At 34.4% G+C, this 17635-nt stretch overlaps 1 protein-coding gene across 1 annotated transcript in view; it reads right to left on the reverse strand.

Annotated features, from left to right (window-relative positions):
- Positions 1-7761: 7761 nt before the first annotated feature.
- Positions 7762-17635, reverse strand: part of LOC148299324 (ubiquinone biosynthesis monooxygenase COQ6, mitochondrial-like) — a 66295-nt gene continuing 56421 nt past the window's right edge. Inside the window, exons 4-9 of the mRNA XM_088276200.1 lie at positions 15733-15840; positions 14216-14386; positions 12208-12389; positions 10971-11086; positions 9348-9514; positions 7762-8735 (exon numbers count right to left, since the gene is read on the reverse strand). Of these exons, the coding sequence (XP_088132326.1) occupies positions 8706-8735; positions 9348-9514; positions 10971-11086; positions 12208-12389; positions 14216-14386; positions 15733-15840 (774 nt within the window). The 3' untranslated portion in view covers positions 7762-8705. The remainder of the gene's footprint in view (positions 8736-9347; positions 9515-10970; positions 11087-12207; positions 12390-14215; positions 14387-15732; positions 15841-17635) is intronic.

Consider the following 17635-nt stretch of genomic DNA (forward strand, 5'->3'; position numbering starts at 1 on the left):
CCGTCTAGATTTTTTTTATAATTTCCCAACATAACACGACCAATTTGAACGATTTCATTTATAGAAAACAACGATTCATTTCAATGACAATATTTATGAACGCAAGCACATACATGGCTTGAACCCATTCATAATAAAATTCTTTACAAGGACATATCATACGTAGAGCATTTTATCGCGATTTCCATTTTAAAATAAACCTTGTAGTTAAGGTCATTGCGATTAAAATTACCTACACACTATTTTGGAGGTACGTCGATATGCGGAAGAATATTCTGTGATAACGGGTTAAGTAGGTACTTATTAATATTTATTTTCGGTGTCATCAAATTCTTCGATAATCAATTTAAAAATGACAAAGCCGTTAAGTTATCTACACTACGCAATAAAAATATACAGAAACATAATTGTATGTTGGTTTACAAAATATTAATTACTCCGCGTAGCATAGTCCTATGCAATAATATCTAGGTATAGACGGTAGGTACCTATGTAAATCATTGCATATTATTTTTAAAAAATCGCCCCTCCATACTTTCACATAGCATGGGAAACTCGTTGTTTTGTACCTATCTAAATTCAACAGGTATATATATTCACCTTCCCATAACAATACAATGCTCCCCAGTCAAAGCAAAATTAGCAACATGCAAGAAAGACCTCGACCAACCGTCAATCCATTGTGATATTGTACGGTGGGTTTCGAGTTCCGCGACGCGAGACTTGGCAACGTTGCTTTCCGTTATCTTCTCTGGGAAAGTTTTATACGAAAGTAGGTAGGTACTCGGTAACTGCGTAAAACACTTATTTTAGTATTGAAAATGTCACGTAGGTACATAAAACAATAGCTATTACGCTTCTTACTTTATTGAAACTGCGTATTATAAAAGAAAAACATTAATCAGGACAACAAATGATTACACAAGTACTAGAGTTTGCTAATTTAATTATAATTTCCTGTATATGTACAAACGTGAGTAATTGATGACTGGTTGACGTTTTATTTTTATGTATGTATATTTTTTTGCGAAATGACATTTGCATATTGACAAGAGGACTCTTGTCAAATTCTCAATCTGTTCTTATTCGTCTGCTTGTAACAGAAAGTCCATACAATCTTGTTTGGGTTGATCCTTATCCCTTGTAATCTACCCTCATCTAGTTAAAACCATATTTTCTAATATATAACTACATATTACATTGCATATAACATATAAATATTTGAATCTAATTGCTCATAGACATATCACATTATGAGGAATTAGTGCCCTTTATATCAAAACATTTCAAATTGGCTATTCCTGTGTACGACCAACACAATAACGTTTTATTATTATCGTATAATTAAATCTACGTATATTAGTTCGCGAATGACGTCACTGCAAAGAAAGTGCGCATGTATCACGTACAATACCTCAAACAAGATGACTAACATATTGGAATGACGCACGATAAGCAAACTAATAATATATACCTAGAGGTATATACAATATACAGGTATAGACAGGTGGTCGATTGCAGTGAATGGACAACTTTTATTTTGCTTTTAACGAAGTGTTTTGTCAATCTTTTTTATGTATTATCAAAAAGTAAAAGTTACAGAATTAAAATTTATGTCCATATGTATTTGTTTTTTCCCGAAAATAAGTAAAACATGTATGGGTAAAGCCTCTTTTTTTGGAATCGATACACATGGCGTTTACTTAGATACTTTTATTTCCACCGAATTTGAAATTTTTAAACTGGATTTTCGACAACCATGAGACTCATTTTTGTCTCTTGATGATTGGTTTGCAGCAAGTTATATTTTACTTATATTTTATTTACTTTACGATTATAAGTAAAATTATAGTTATCTAGTTTTTAATACAGTCCATTTTATTACAGATATGTTAACTGTCAAAATCCAAGATTATGAAGTTCGAAATTGAAAAAATCTCTGATGTTTTTTTTTTATATTGAAGAGAATAATGAGTCTCATGGTTACATTTTCGATTAACCTCATTTTTTTTAATTACCTAACGTCCAAGTGACTCTGAAATCTAGCTACGGCTTATGCGACACCGTTTATCATGTCCTTACTCAGGCTTCAACTTTATAAGTTTCATAGCCTATGCCTAATTGTGAGTGGATTTACTCTTTGTGTTTAAAGTTACTATAATTTCATGTAATTCATGAGTGAAAATTCTAGGCAAAAACACTCGCATTACCCTCATGGGATGGTATTGGTTACTTAATCTCGGTTTATATTTGTATCCAGCTTATATATTTTAAGAAATTATCAAATATATAAGAAGCTAGAAATGCGAAATTTTATTTACTGGAGAATATTATATTTTTTAAATGGATAATGATAGGATGCACGGGTGAGCATCGGGGCAAATTGTTTTTCAAAAGGATTTTTTATGAACTTTTGTTTCAAGGTGAAAAAGTACAGGTAATCGTCGAAAACCCAAAAAATTAAAATGGCCGATCTAACTCGTATCCTTTTTTCCATAGAAATGTAAACAGATGAGCTCTGCGCTTCTGCAAGAAAAGAAGCAACAGGTATATAGTATTGTGGTAGTATTTTACGAAAATGGCGCCATATCCAAAATTATTATTATTTTAATTAACAACCAAAGCAAATTAAATAAGTTTTTTTTTCAAAAAGGTGAGATTTCAATTTCGTACCAAGAACTGGTGAATTAGTATTTAATTGCATTAATTGATTCGGCAGTCTCATTTGTGGTAAAATCTATCCATTTTAATTAATGTTTTACTTAGTAAATACCACTATTTCTTAAAATCTACTGTGACACTTGTTTCATTTTCAAACACCGCAAAAATATTTGAAAATGATGCGGAATGCATCGAAACACGTGTCACAGTAGATTTTAAAAAATAGTGGTATTTACTAAGTAAAACATTAATTAAAAATTAGTATTTAATTTTAAAAAAAATCATTCATTGTATCAAAGATTATTTATTTTGAAAACGAATTTAAACTTTATTTGTTAAAACATTTACAATTTATTTTATATAAACGCCATCAAATAAATTCACATGTTAGATTTTTTAAAATTTTGACACGGAACCTAACCTTATATCGCTCGTTATATTTGTGTTCATTTTACGCCGATTTTACGTACGGCTACATTTATGGTCCATTTCTTAGATATCACAGTCTGGAAGAAATGGATTGATCTAGCGAATGCAGCTTCTAACGGGGTTTTGCTGCAACACAGTTTCTAAGGTCAGTTTACATTGAGCCAGTAACTTACTTCAAACACAAGGCATGTCAGTGTTATCTCGGCACTGCTATTGTATAAATTGATTTCACGTCAGTGCAGCTCTGTCGAGCGAGTGTTTTTGCTTAGAATTTTCACTCATGAAATTATAGTAACTTTAAACATAGAGAGTAAATCCACTCACGAGTAGGCATAGGCTATGAAACTTAAAAAGTTGAAGCCTGAGTAGGGTCATGATAAGTGTTGCATAAGCCGTAGCTAGATTTCAGAGTCACTTGAACGTTAGGTAATTTAAAAAAAAACAGCGCTGTCGAGTCAGTGTAGTGGAAATGGAAAACAACGCGGTCTTTCGTACAGAACTGAATAAAACCATTATTTTTCTTGCAATGAAATGCTTCTAAAAACTTCTTTTTAGGTTATGAATTTAAAAATATGTTAATAATTTTAAAGTTTTTAATTTTTGTTTTTATTATTTTCAGTCAGAGTTGCGTTATTTATATTGGTTATCAAACCTTGATATGCATTATTTATTGCAATATTGTTTTTATACAGGCGCGATCGTGGATTCCATGAGGTGGGGGGAGGGGGAGGTGTATAAATTTGTTTTACTAACCAAAATACATAATAACTAAAAAATACTTAATATGCATACCAAACGACAAAATATTAATATAACTTTTTAATGGTAGATTACTGATTTACTCAGAGAATATTGATTTCTCTCAAATTAACAAGGGGCTCGCGCGACCCCCTCCAAGCCCCCTGCAGCCCACCGCTGTCATGAGCTTGAGCTTATTTGAATATAGCATGTGCATCTAGATGTACATGCTATAGGTCTAGACCTTTAGTCAGTTCTCGGCGTCAGTTCTGACGCTAGTAACTGGCTCAATGTAAGCCCGCCTTAACACAAACAGACGTTGGAAATAAAATGAGCGTACTACGCACGTATTTATAGCGGTAAAAAGCGTAGGAAGTCTCGCTGAACTATTTATATATATGTATTTGCTGGATGACTGCCCGCCCGCGCCCTCGTGGGTGGTATCCGGAATTCACACGTGTAAGTAAAAACAACCCACGTGGTTTTTGGTCTGAGCATCGAAAAAAACAATTTTTCCCGGTCATTGGAACATTTATCTTTTCGAGGTATAATTATTATTTGATCGAGTCTATAATAATAAATATGGTCAATTTATATAGCGCAATCACCTCAAGGAAGTTATAATTTACAGTATTTTTTTACATTCTACGTTTTGTCAATATCTTTTTATTCTTCTAACTCCTTATCTTTCCCCAATGGTGCATAGGGCACCACATCGTATCGATCAGCGTCCGTCATAGGCTGATAAATGAAAGAGTTTCTGCTCAATAAAAAGATTCTTTCATCTCACCATAGATGTCTCTAGTGAAATTCTTGTGAATTCAAGCACTACGTTTCGAATTTGAACAATATATTTAGAAGTTTAAAGAATTTGAGTAGTGTGGTTGTCAATCATGGGTAGAATTGGTGAATGTAACACACATGTAAAGTGATCACTTAGACCAGCCTATGACGGTCGTAAGCCCCGTAAATGCCCAAACTTCCATATTCTTCTTCATCTCGTATACTTAAAATGTGATGTTTGGATGTGTGTGAGGATTGCTTGAATTCACATAAAAAAGTTTATTCAAGTATTGGCCACAAAACTGGGTCATTGTAAAAAATAAAACAAATTCTTTTGACACACTTTCAGTTTGCTAGCATTTTGCTGAAGATTTCTATTTTTATATTCAGGTGAGGTTTCCGTAGGTGTGTGTACTTTGCATATCGCTCACTCCTTTCAAGAACGTCATAAATCAAAAAAATTGATTTTTCAGGAGAACGTTTTTTAAGTTTAAAAATAAATATCAAGCAACTTACTGAACTTTTTACTGTGCAACACATCTTTTTAGGTAAAACCTGAAGGTTTTTTCTCCATTTGAAAAATATTTAATATATTTAAATAAATAATTAAACAATACCTTTTCTTTAAAATGCAAAAACAACACTTTCTGCCGTGTAGCGGGTAAATATTAAGTTAAAATTATGCCGCTTTTGCTGGGATATAGTACATTTTCTGGACATTCCGAAAACATACACAACTGAAAACTGATGATTTTTGATTTATGACGTTCTTGAAAGGAGTGAGCGATATTTCAATTAAAACATTGCAGGGTCAGTCAGCTCAAGACTCCGTTCTTCAAACAATTTGTTTATGCATTCAATAATGACAGTGAATTTTAATTTCTTCTTGTAGATTGTGAGTTTGTGTACTGATGAGATTATTGATATATTAATCTTACAGGGTGCCGGGTGACGAAAAAATAATCACCCTATCCGAAGATGTTATAATTTTTGCAAACGGCGTCGTACGTCAATCATACTTGAAATTTGTAAACTAGACAACTGCAGCATACAAACAAATTGATAAAACGGGCATAAAAGCATAGATTTATTTCATATATTGTTATCCACCTTGAAGTGTGTACTTTCTTAGCATTTCTTCTCCACGTTATAATGGATACATTTAAACGTTGTGTTTCACTCTCTCTCGCTGCTCGCTGATAGTATGTGAAGGAGACGTGTATTTACCAGTGCTTACTATTTGTTATTTTATGTTTAAGACTTTTTGTTTCTCTATTAGTATATTTTTATATTAGATAGGTTATATGGTATATGTATTATGTTGAAGGCATTAGCTGTTCAATAAATAATTATTTTTTAATTTTTATTTGTATACATTTATTTAAATCACAATTTATACATATTTAGAACTTTTTTTTTTGCAGAGATCCACCAAGCCACCTTGTGTGTCTTGCCAGTGGAGTTCTTTTTTAATACATTTTTTATTGTTTTTAACGATTTTAACCTAATATAGACACAAAAAAGAGAAAAAAATTAAGAATTTAAACATTTTACAATTTTCATAAAATTAACTCTTGATCATTTACCCATTCCTTTATTTTGCCTTTGTTCCCTATTTTATTTTGACCTCTAACATCCGTCGGCAACAAATTAAAAATGTTCGAAACGATATATTGCAGTGTTCGACTCCCATATTTATTGTTAATTCTAGGGACTGTCAAACCTTCGTTGTATGTAAATCGTGTATCATGGTTGTGTACTAAAGGATTTCGATATTTTTGTCCAGTTTGATGTTCAACGATGATAATCATCCACAATATTCCACATACCGGCAGTAATTTTAAATGTTTATTTATCAAGATTGGATTGTCCCTTTGATTATATATATGACTTTTATAAATATATATATATATATATAAATATAAATAAATATATTATATATATATATATATATATATATATATATATATATATATATATATATATATATATATATATATATATATATATATATATAAATGTGTACCAACACTGGCGGCAGCCACTTGACAGATATCACTTTTTCCACTTAACAGGAAAAATTATGAAGGTCAAAATAAAGATTTCCATGACTCAAATTTTTTATTTATTATTTATCATAAAAGTTATTCGAAAACGAAATTGGATGATTAATTATGCGCTACCCTGAATTTGTTTGTACGCTGCAGTTGTCTAGTTCACAAATGCCCAATAAGATTGACGTACAATGCCATCTGTAAAAATTATAGCATCTTCCAATAGGGTAATTGATTTTGCGCCACCCCTTATGTAAAAATCAATGATTGTCGGTTCATATTTTATGTGCTGCCATACCATTCATGCAATTGCGACAAAACTGTTTCAATGCATTCCACATCATTTTCAAATGATGCGGAATCCATTGAAACACGTGTCATACTAGATTTTAAGAAAAAGTAATATTTACCAAGTAAAACTTTAATTAAAAATGGAGGATACTACCAGCAACTGATTGCCGAATTACATTTAAAGTACATTTAACTTACAGTAGGCATGGAAAATTGGCAAAAAACAAACAGCACTGGTCACTCGCAGTTTATTCTACATTATTATCACTCATGCCGATCAATGTGAGTGAAATTAAATCAAATGATTTATCACAAGGGCAAATTTTCTTCCTAAAGCATAAAATATAAACAAACAAACAAACATATGTTTTTATATATATAATATTACCCTGGACTGGTACCTCAAACGTAGGACTTATCAACTTGCCTTCATGTAATGTGGATACCGTGCTTCAGACAGCTGCCATAACTTTCAATCTTTTCCAATGCATTATTTGTTTCATAGACTTTCAATAAATTTTTATTTATTTTTGTAGAACTCCATATTTTATATATTTAAATACTAAAATTAAACACTGATTAGTATACTTAAATCTATCGTCATCAAAAAGACTTACTTGGTAGACCTAAATCAGTGTTTGATTTTCATATTTAAAATATGAATTTAAATATATTCCTTGCTTCACGAGCATTGTGAAATCAAACAGATTAGAAATACGTGCTTTGTGTTTCCTTTCTTTACCATTTAACCAGTCCGCGCCACAGCAATGCGTGGTCGGGTTTAGTTAGTCTTAAATAAAAGGCATTTTAATTTCATCATTTTTTTAATTATTAAAGTTTCCTTGAATACCATAAATCAACAAATAATACACATCACTTAAAATTACTTAAAGAAATATACGACCTTATCAAAGATATTTAAAACATGTAGTATACCAACAGAATGGCGAACAAGAGTAACTGTGCCCATATTAAAAAAAGGTGATAAGAGAGACCCTGGAAACTACCGAGTCATAAACTCTTCTTAGCTGTGCTCTAAAACTTTCAACCACCATTGTCAGAAATAAATTGCAAAGACAAATCACCAATAGAGAAGAACAACAGGGGTTTAGAAAAAACAGATCTTCAACAGACGCCATCTTTGTTGTTAGACAAATAGTTGAAAAAGCAATAGAGTTCAATAAGACAGCTTACTTCTGCTTTGTCGATCTTACCAAAGCATTCAATTGAATCAGATTAAAGGATGTCATTAAAATTCTCGACGAAAAAGAAATACCCTCTAATATTGTGAAACTTATAAAAGATCTAAACACCAACAGCTACACAAGGATCAAAGCAGATGGCGAACGCACAAGTTCAGTTCCCACTCCAGTCGGAATCAGACAAGGAGACAGCCTCAGCCCATTTCTTTTCAATTTGATTGTGGATAAATTGATAGAAGAGGTTGCCAATATGAACCTGAGTTACCGACTGGGCGGGAAAAGAATCGGCAATATCTGCTACGCTGATGATGCCATCATTATAGCAGAATCCGAAGACGACCTCCATGCTCTATGCTTCTCAAGCTCCACTTATGGGATTGAGGCAAGAACAGATACTTCCAGAACAAAATCTCGACTTCGAACCTCCGAGATGAAGACTCTACGATCCATAACTGGCGAGTTTCCTTGAATAACATAAATCAACAAATAATACACATCACTTTAAAATATTAACATTTACATAGCTACGTTGGAGCTCCATACTGAATTATCCCATGGCGTGACTCATGATAGCTTTCTGAAACAAACCAAAACATCCATTCATTAAAATTATGGGATAGATGTATGAAGAATGTTTGTAAAGACAGAATGGTGTGGAGTTCTATTCTCTTTGGCCACCCTTGCAGAAAGCGGGGTGATGGTTAGCTAGTTAGTTAGTTAGATGATACTATGATACTAAAGATGTCTAAAGACCAATAAAACTGCTTCTCTCATAATACTGGCCTTCAGACATCTATTCGGAATGTATTGCTACAGGTGTCTGAAGTCCAACAAAACTACTTCTCTTATAATATTGGCCTTCAGACATCTATTCAGAATGTATTGCTACAGATGTCTGAAGTCCAATAAAACCACTTCTCTCATAATACTGGCCTTCAGACATCAATTCGGAATGTATTGCTACAGATGTCTGAAGTCCAATAAAACTACTTCTCTTATAATATTGGCCTTCAGACATATATTCAGAATGTATTGCTACAGATATCAGAAGTCCAATAAAACTGCGTCTTTTATAATACTGGCCTTCAGACATCAATTTGGAATGTATAGCTATAGTTGTCTGAAGTCCAATAAAATTGCTTCTCTCATAACATTGGCCTCCAGACGTCTATCCGGAATGTATGCTCACCTTGAGGGGAGTGAGCGCGTGTGTGATCTGGAGTCCCAAGCTCCTGAGCAGGACTACGGGAGTGTTGTCATGTGAGTAGAGCTTCTGTAGGCTGTCTATGGCCACGGCGGTCGGAAACACGTGGCGCTGGCGTTGAGTCTCGTACCTCAATAACTGACTTTTGTCACCTGCCAATGTAAATAAATACAAATGGTGCATTAAATCGAAACACATTGTTTGCGGGAAACGCTTAAAAGCAAGCGTCTTTTACATACTACTGGGAGAGAGCGGGAGATGCTTATAAGCGTTCTATTTGCTTACTTTTGGAAAGAACCAAAAACAGACTAGTGATATTGGTCAAAATGTTTGATACTTTATTTAGCTGTTTGCAATCAGAGGGTAGATAGTGCTTGAATATAAAGTATGAAAAAATCAAACATTATAATTTACTGTTGTATTAATTAAGCAACTGCTTTATATTATAATACATATTTATGAAAATTACAAATTGATGATAATGAGAAAGGCAAAGGAAGAAGGGAGTTTAGGGAAGAAGGTAGAGGAAAAACTAAGGGATGATGTTTGATGGACAGTTAGGATTCTAATGATAGTAATATCTCAGATAGTGACTTTTGTTAAAAGTTATCAGAGAAGGTGCATTTTTTACATGGAAAGGAATGTTAACTCTTACCACTCTGTAGGCCAGACATTCTGGCCCGTATGATTCTAGTAGGCAGCTCCGTTGGCCACAATGTCTGGCCCGGCGCAGGTATAAGTTGAATCATTGATTTCTCTATCGCCCTATATATATTCTACCAAAAAATTTTTGCGATAAATGCGGTTAATCATCGCAACATACTGAATTAACCAACATTTCTTCAATAAAACTTTCTATTACTCAGATATAATCTAGGAAAAACAGATTATCATTTTGGGTGATAGAATATTTGTCATCCGCTAATATTTTTTGGGACAGTCAGTCGTTATCCTTCATTTATGACGTTTCTACAAGGATACCCATTTTTTTCGTTTTGTGGAGCTATTATATTTCAAATTTTTTTGATATTAGTGTTAGTAGTTAAAATAACAGAAATTACATTTTATGTGTTTTTAATAAATATTTTATAGTTAATCCGCCATGTTGTCCGCAATAGTTGTCCGCCTCCGTAGTGTAATGGTCAGCACGCTCGGCTACCGTTCTGGAGGTCCCGGGTTCGATTCCCAGGGGGGGTAAAATAAATATAAGTGATTTTTTCACTATAATATTTATTCAATATTACCATGGACTGGTACCTGAAGCGGAGGGCTGATCACCTTTCCTTCATGTGTAAACAATTAAGATAACACTGCGTTAATATGACACAGTGCCTTATGCACCATTGGGTGCGGATAAGGGTTTTATTATTTTTATTATTATTAATCCGCCATGGAAAACTATGAAAGTTACACTTTCAAGTTCAGTTATAAAACTAATGGTCATACGAATTGCCAGACAGTGTCCCGAAATTAAGGAACCAAAATATTTATTTTAATGGTAGAAAAACGTCACATATTTTTGATCACAGTAGCTGATCAGTTATGAGAAAAAATGGTCAGAGTGGAAAAGGTTAAACATAATAAAAAAATTATTATACTAAAAATTACCGAGTTGGCTGCCCGAGTAGACTGCGTCAGCCAAGATATGGACCAGATCCACCACGTCTCCGAATCCCAGGTTCACTCCCTGCCCCGCTAGAGGATGCACGCGATGGGCGGCATCTCTGAAATGGTGACTCATTTTAAACAATGTCCTTGTAAAAAACAGTAAATATAATTTATATTATATTATATCTCATCAAAGATGAAGAAGAATATGGAAGTCTGGGCATTTACGGGGCTGACGACCGTCATAGGCTGGTTTGAGTGATCCCTTTACACACGTGTAACATTAAAAAATTCTACCCAATATTGACAACCACACTACTCAAATTCTATATAAAAGAACCAATTTAGAAACCTTGTTCTTGAATCACTAGAACTTCACTAGAGACATCTATTGGTGAGATGTAAAGAAGCTTTTTACTAAGCAGAAACTTTTATAATAGTATGTGAGGTCCGAATCCTGGATTACAATCACACACATGAGAAACGCCAGAAAATACCATTTTCATTTTTATTATTTAAGCTTAAAATTTGACCAGATAATTTATTTGTCAAAAAATAATATGAAAATAACTCCTGTAATTGGAAATAATCCAGATTTTGTGAATAAGTATTTGAAAACACTCAAAATGTTGTAAATATAATTTAGTTTCATGAACAGAATATTCACATACAAGTAAGATCAACGTGGAATGATTTGAAGAGCTTCATAGCTGCCGATTGGGTGACAGAATAACCGTCTCTCTTTGCAAATTCTTTTACACATCGGTGAGGGTGACTACAAGAGGAAAATGTGGAGGTGCTCACAAAAAGTTACATTTCCAATATTGCACAAAACAATCCTTTAAATGCAAATCTGTTCTGTTTACTGCACAAAACGTGACCAATCGCGTGTTAAACCAATATGAATTCATTAAATCGCACCAAAACGTAACCAGTATAGAGAAAAATGGAGTGCATCAAAGAGTGGATCTGGTTTTTCCAGATTTAGTCTAGCATAGACATGGCACTTTATATCTTATTATAATTTAATTATAACGTCGACCGGTTTCGAAACGAACAGCTTCTTCCTCAAGGCTAATTAATACTAAACACTATCTACAGGCATTTGGCGTAGTTGGGTAGACCCTCGACTGCAAAACTGATGTCTGCGGATTTGATTCCTACCAATTTTGCGTAAATTTTTGTCCATTCTGCTGCTTTTATGGTCCGTGTTTCAGAATTGACTATTTATACATACCCAATGAGAGCGACGGCAGGCCCCACGTACCGGCTGGCGTGGCCAAAGCCCAGTGGGAAGGCTGCCCGCTGGTGGGCCTCCTGCAGCCGCGGGGGCACCTGGCGGGGCCCGGGCTTCCCCACCAGGGCCTCCAGGGCCCCCATGGCCGAGTCCACAAGCCGGCTGCGAGGATATGTCTTCTGCTGCAAGGAGAGAAGGCTATTGTTGAATTGCATTGTGGTTAATGAATGTTATTTTATATTCAAACCCGTGGAATGGAAGCATCTGTAGTTTCCGAAACTAATCGTTACAATATAATACTCAAGTGGTAAAAGACAAGTGTTTTATTTATAATTTGATTTATTATTTATTTATTTCATCATAAACGTAAGATTACAATAGTGTGCCCTCACAGAGTTTTTCCATGCGAGGGCACATTTAACAAAATTTATTAAAATATTATGGACATGGCTGGATGATGCGATTTATTTCACATCTACCCACTTCCATTATCCACATATGAATAGCAATTTTAAAAGAATTTTAAACTTTCACTGGGGTGCATTTTTTAAGAGAATTTTAAAACTTCACCGAGGTGCATTCGTTAAATCCGGGGTAAATTCGCAAAGGTCCAGTTATTTGCGCCTGTACCAGGTACAGGCAAATTCGCAAAGGCTCGCTTTTTTTGCCCGTATGTGGTACGGGCAAATTGGGCAAAGGGTTAAGTGGTTAACACATTGACTGCCACGGCAATTTTCAGAATTCCGGGCTAAAAAGCTGATTTCATTTAATCTTCTTCTTCTTATTTTTCTAGCACTAAGTCCTGTCACTCTCCGGTCCACTCCTGGGAGGTGGAAGACCAGCTATCCCTCCATCGTTTAGATGGTCTTCCTGGGGGCCTGATTCCGCTTATGCTGCTGTCCGCTGCTATCCTCACCACTCCATCCCGACTCGCTCTTCCCACATAATTTCTCCAGAAACGTTTTCTTTCTCTTCCCCATCGCACAACATCTTCAACGTCGCAGATTTTTCTTATTTCTGAGTTTCTAACTGTCGCGAAGTGTTAGGCCTGCAATGGGTCTTAGAGTCTTCATTTCGGATGTCCTAAGAAGGCTTTTTGATTGATTTAATCATATTATATTAGTAAAAACTCTATTATTTTTTGACATTTCATCAAAGATGAAGAAGAATATGGAAGTCTGGGCATTTACGGGGCTTACGACCGTCATAGGCTGGTTTAAGTGATCACTTTACACACGTGTAACATTCACCAATTCTACCCATTATTGACAACCACACTACTCAAATTCTTGGAAGTTCTATATATATGAACCAATTTAGAAACTTTGTTCTTGAATCACTAGAACTTCACTAGAGACATCTATTGGTGAGATGTAAGTTAATGATGTAAGCAATTAAGAAGAAAGAACAAAGTTTCTAAATTGGTTCATATATATAGAACTTCCAAGAATTTGAGTAGTGTGGTTGTCAATAATGGGTAGAATTGGTGAATGTTACACGTGTGTAAAGTGATCACTTAAACCAGCCTATGACGGTCGTAAGCCCCGTAAATGCCCAGACTTCCATATTCTTCTTCATCTTTGATGAAATGTCAAAAAATAATATGAAAATAACTCCTGTAATTGGAGATAATCCAGATTTTGTGAACAAGTATTTGGACACACTCAAAATGTTGTAAGTAAAAACTCTAATTATAGTACATTATTATATTTTCTGTTCATTTATTAGTAAGTTTTCTGTTCATGTAAGCCAGTATTGATTTTTCGTTCTCTTCCCAGAAGCCATGTATCCATATTAGCACTGATATACAAGAAATTTTATCGTAGCTGCAGAAATATGGCCAATAAACACAGTACGAGATAACTCCTAGTCGGCGTCCTAGCAAAGAACGCAATTTACGAGTTATCCCGTATTTGCCAGTCAATGTGTAAAGAAAGCATGCTTATTTAATGATTTAACGAGGTGGATTTAGAATGCCCATGTATCAAATGAGGAGTTGTGTTCATACCAGGGCATGGGTCAGAGCGTCGATGAAGTCCTGGGGAGGCAGCTGCAGCAGGTCCTTGGCTTGGCGGGGGCTCGTGGTCCACACGAGGGAGCTGTGGCGGGGGCCCAGGGGGAGCAGCGCCACGGGCCCCGCGGGCAGGAAGCGCTGCCAGGCCGTCGTGTTCTCTGTATCCTGGAATATTGTATAATCATCGCAGTAAGCGAAAACAATTACATCATAACTCAAATCTCTTTCCAATTAACACACTGTTTGCGGGAAACACTTAAAAGCGTCTTTTACATACTGTTGGTAGAGACCAGGAGACGCTCTAACCCTTGTTTGCACCCAATAATGCATAGGGCGCTGTATTGTATTGACGCAGTGTTTTCTCGATTGTTAATTAAGTGAAGGCTAGGTGATCATTCTTGCGCTTCAGGTAACAGGCCAGGGTAATATTAAATAAATATTAGTCTGTAAAATAAGTAACATTCATTTTTACCCTCCACCCCTGGAATTCGAACCTGGGACCTTCAGCACGGTAGCTAAACGCGCTAACGATTACACCATGGAGGCAGAGACGCTTATAAGTGTTCTATTTGTTTACTTTTGATAGAACGCAATAGATGCCTGCAAACTTTGTACAGATAGGAATTGGGTGTTACTTGTGATTAGTATACTGAGGGTCAAGCGGCAGACTGCCAGAGTATAATTAGGGACGGGGTTGATGAAAAAACCACTTGACAACAATGTGTTAAGATACACACACTAGCAGTCAAATTATAAGCAAAAAATAAAAATCATGTTTTAAGTTGTCTCCCAGTATGTAAAATAATTTGGTAAGGATTTTTGCATACATTGAAAAGGGTCACTACTAAAATGAAAAGTTTACTTGAATCAAACATAGATACTGCCGCTAACTCGCACATGAAGTGACATGAATTATATCATATATCGTAGTCATACAGGAAAAAGTGACCAAGTGCATTTTTTACAAAAATGTGATCATTGACTATTTTATATCTTACTAGCTTAATATTGCCCTGGAAAAAATCCCAAAGGATTTTAAACTTGGAAGTATAATATATTGACTTGTAAAAAATGACTAATTGCATTGATGTTTAATTTCTCGCCAAGCAAAAGTGACTTATGGTGGAGACTGACCGGAGCATTTCGTTGTAACGTAACACGTTACGATGCGAGCATTCAGGCAGTCAGTACACCGAGCCGACCGCTCCGTCCATAGTTGGATGCTCGGTGATGCTCGCTGCGAGCGATGTTACGATGTTATGTTACGACGAAAGCTCCGGTCAGTCTCCACCTTTAGATGGCCCTCCTGAACATTTTACATTTTGTCAGTTGGTTACTTTCTCCTGTACGACTACGATATATGAGTTTAAATATTTTTAGTTTAAAGTGCGGGTCCTACAGGAAGGTTGGAGCCCATGTATCTGATCCGGGATGCGGGCTTCGATGTGGACCAGGTGAGAGCTGCCGCAAAGCTAGGAGAGGGTAGATGAAGAAAGGAACAGAAAGTGTACCTCTGCCAGTTGTAGGGTGGCCACCACTCCCATCTGGTCGTACTGCCAGGAGATGTACTGGACGCCCATCTTGCCTCTGACCTTGGAGTTGGCTCCATCCGCTCCAAGCTGGAAACCAAAAAATAAGGGTTATTTAATTATAAATGCATAATAATAATAAACGTTTTGGATAATTCATATACAGTCAAACTTCTATCTATCGTTTTTAAAAGGACCTATGGAAATAAACTATGAATGTTTTATTTTTTATTTTATTTATTCGGGAATTGTACAGCTTACATATAAAAAATGACATATTAAACAATAGTTACATTAACAATAATAAACATTACATCACATTAACAAAAAATAGTTACGTTAAAAAAAGCCAATTAAACAATTCCACATTTATGTTATAAAACTATTAAAAAAACATTCAGATATTTAACAAAAAAAGGGTATTATATAAAATAATAGATTTAGCAGGAAGGAGAAGGAAAGGAGAGGAATTAATAAGGGTGGTTAAAGGATTTTTTTTTCTAGGTAAGAAGTTTAAAAATATATTTATAAATATACATACATACATATACATACGCATACATACACACATACATACATACATATATATATATATATATATATATATATATATATATATATATATATATATATATATATATATATATATATATATATATATATTTATTTATATATATTTGTAATAAAATAACTAGGTACCTACCTATACATTTTATTAAGTACTTACAAATAGTACCTACATAAAACAGTTCTACCACCAGATGTCGCATGCGTCGCACAGAATTAAACAAAAGAGATCCGATAGAAAAAATATAATATTATTAACTGTCAGAATCAGATAGATATAAAAATTATTGTAAAGATTAATTAAGAATAAACTTTTATTGTCGTTTCTTTAATTACAAAGCAACACATTGTTTGTTTTATTATTATACACCCACTTTATATATTATTTACACCCAATTTACAAAGAAAAATATTACCACGTTATATATATATACCTACATATACAAATATACATACATTTACATATATATTATATATACAGAAAAAAAATTGTCATGCACCGTTCACCCCCCACCCATAACATAACTAGGTTATCGGTGGAGAGTAAACAGAGTATGACAACTTTCTACTAACCTCTTTTTTTATTATAGCTATGCTTTTTCCGAAAATATCAATGTCATTAGATGAGTCTATGATTCTATTTAGGGTGGTATTTTGTAAAAAAACTGTGTTGCACTTCGGTACATGAAGAAGGTGAGAAGAACGCGTACGTCTTTGAGGTACTCTAAAATTAATACGGGCTACTAGGTCAGGGGAATCAATTTTGTTGGAAATGATCTTGGTGAGCAACATCAAGTCGGCCACGGTTCGTCCATCAGAAAGAGTTTGCAAGTTATAAAAAGCGCATGCTTCACGGTAATCCTGAAAATTTAGGTGAGATCTACGTTTTAAATTTTTTACGAAAAGTTTTTGGATTCTTTAAATTTTATCCGAGTGTACTTGATAATAGGGTGACCACTGTGGGATAAAGAAGTTAATACACGAGGAGATATGATCGAGTAAAGATACCGTTCTCCCAATCTGTATAACCATTGGTACAATGATTAAAGAAAACACTTCGTTTTTTACCACTTGAGTTTTATTATAGACTACATGTTTCAGAAGTTAAACTTCCATCATTCAGGTCTGTATAATAACTGAGATTAAACTTATTATAGTTATTATACAGACCTGAATGATGGAAGTTTAACTTCTGAAACATGTAGTCTATAATAAAACTCAAGTGGTAAAAAACGAAGTGTTTTCTTTAATCATTGTAACATGTCTTACCACAAAGTTAATGCCGAAACAATAAATAAAATAACCATTGGTAGGTTGA

Source organism: Brachycentrus maculatus, unplaced genomic scaffold, assembly GCF_059751285.1.
Source record: "Brachycentrus maculatus isolate JH-2025_06_01 unplaced genomic scaffold, ASM5975128v1 h1tg001184l, whole genome shotgun sequence".
Taxonomy (NCBI): Eukaryota; Metazoa; Arthropoda; class Insecta; order Trichoptera; family Brachycentridae; genus Brachycentrus; species Brachycentrus maculatus.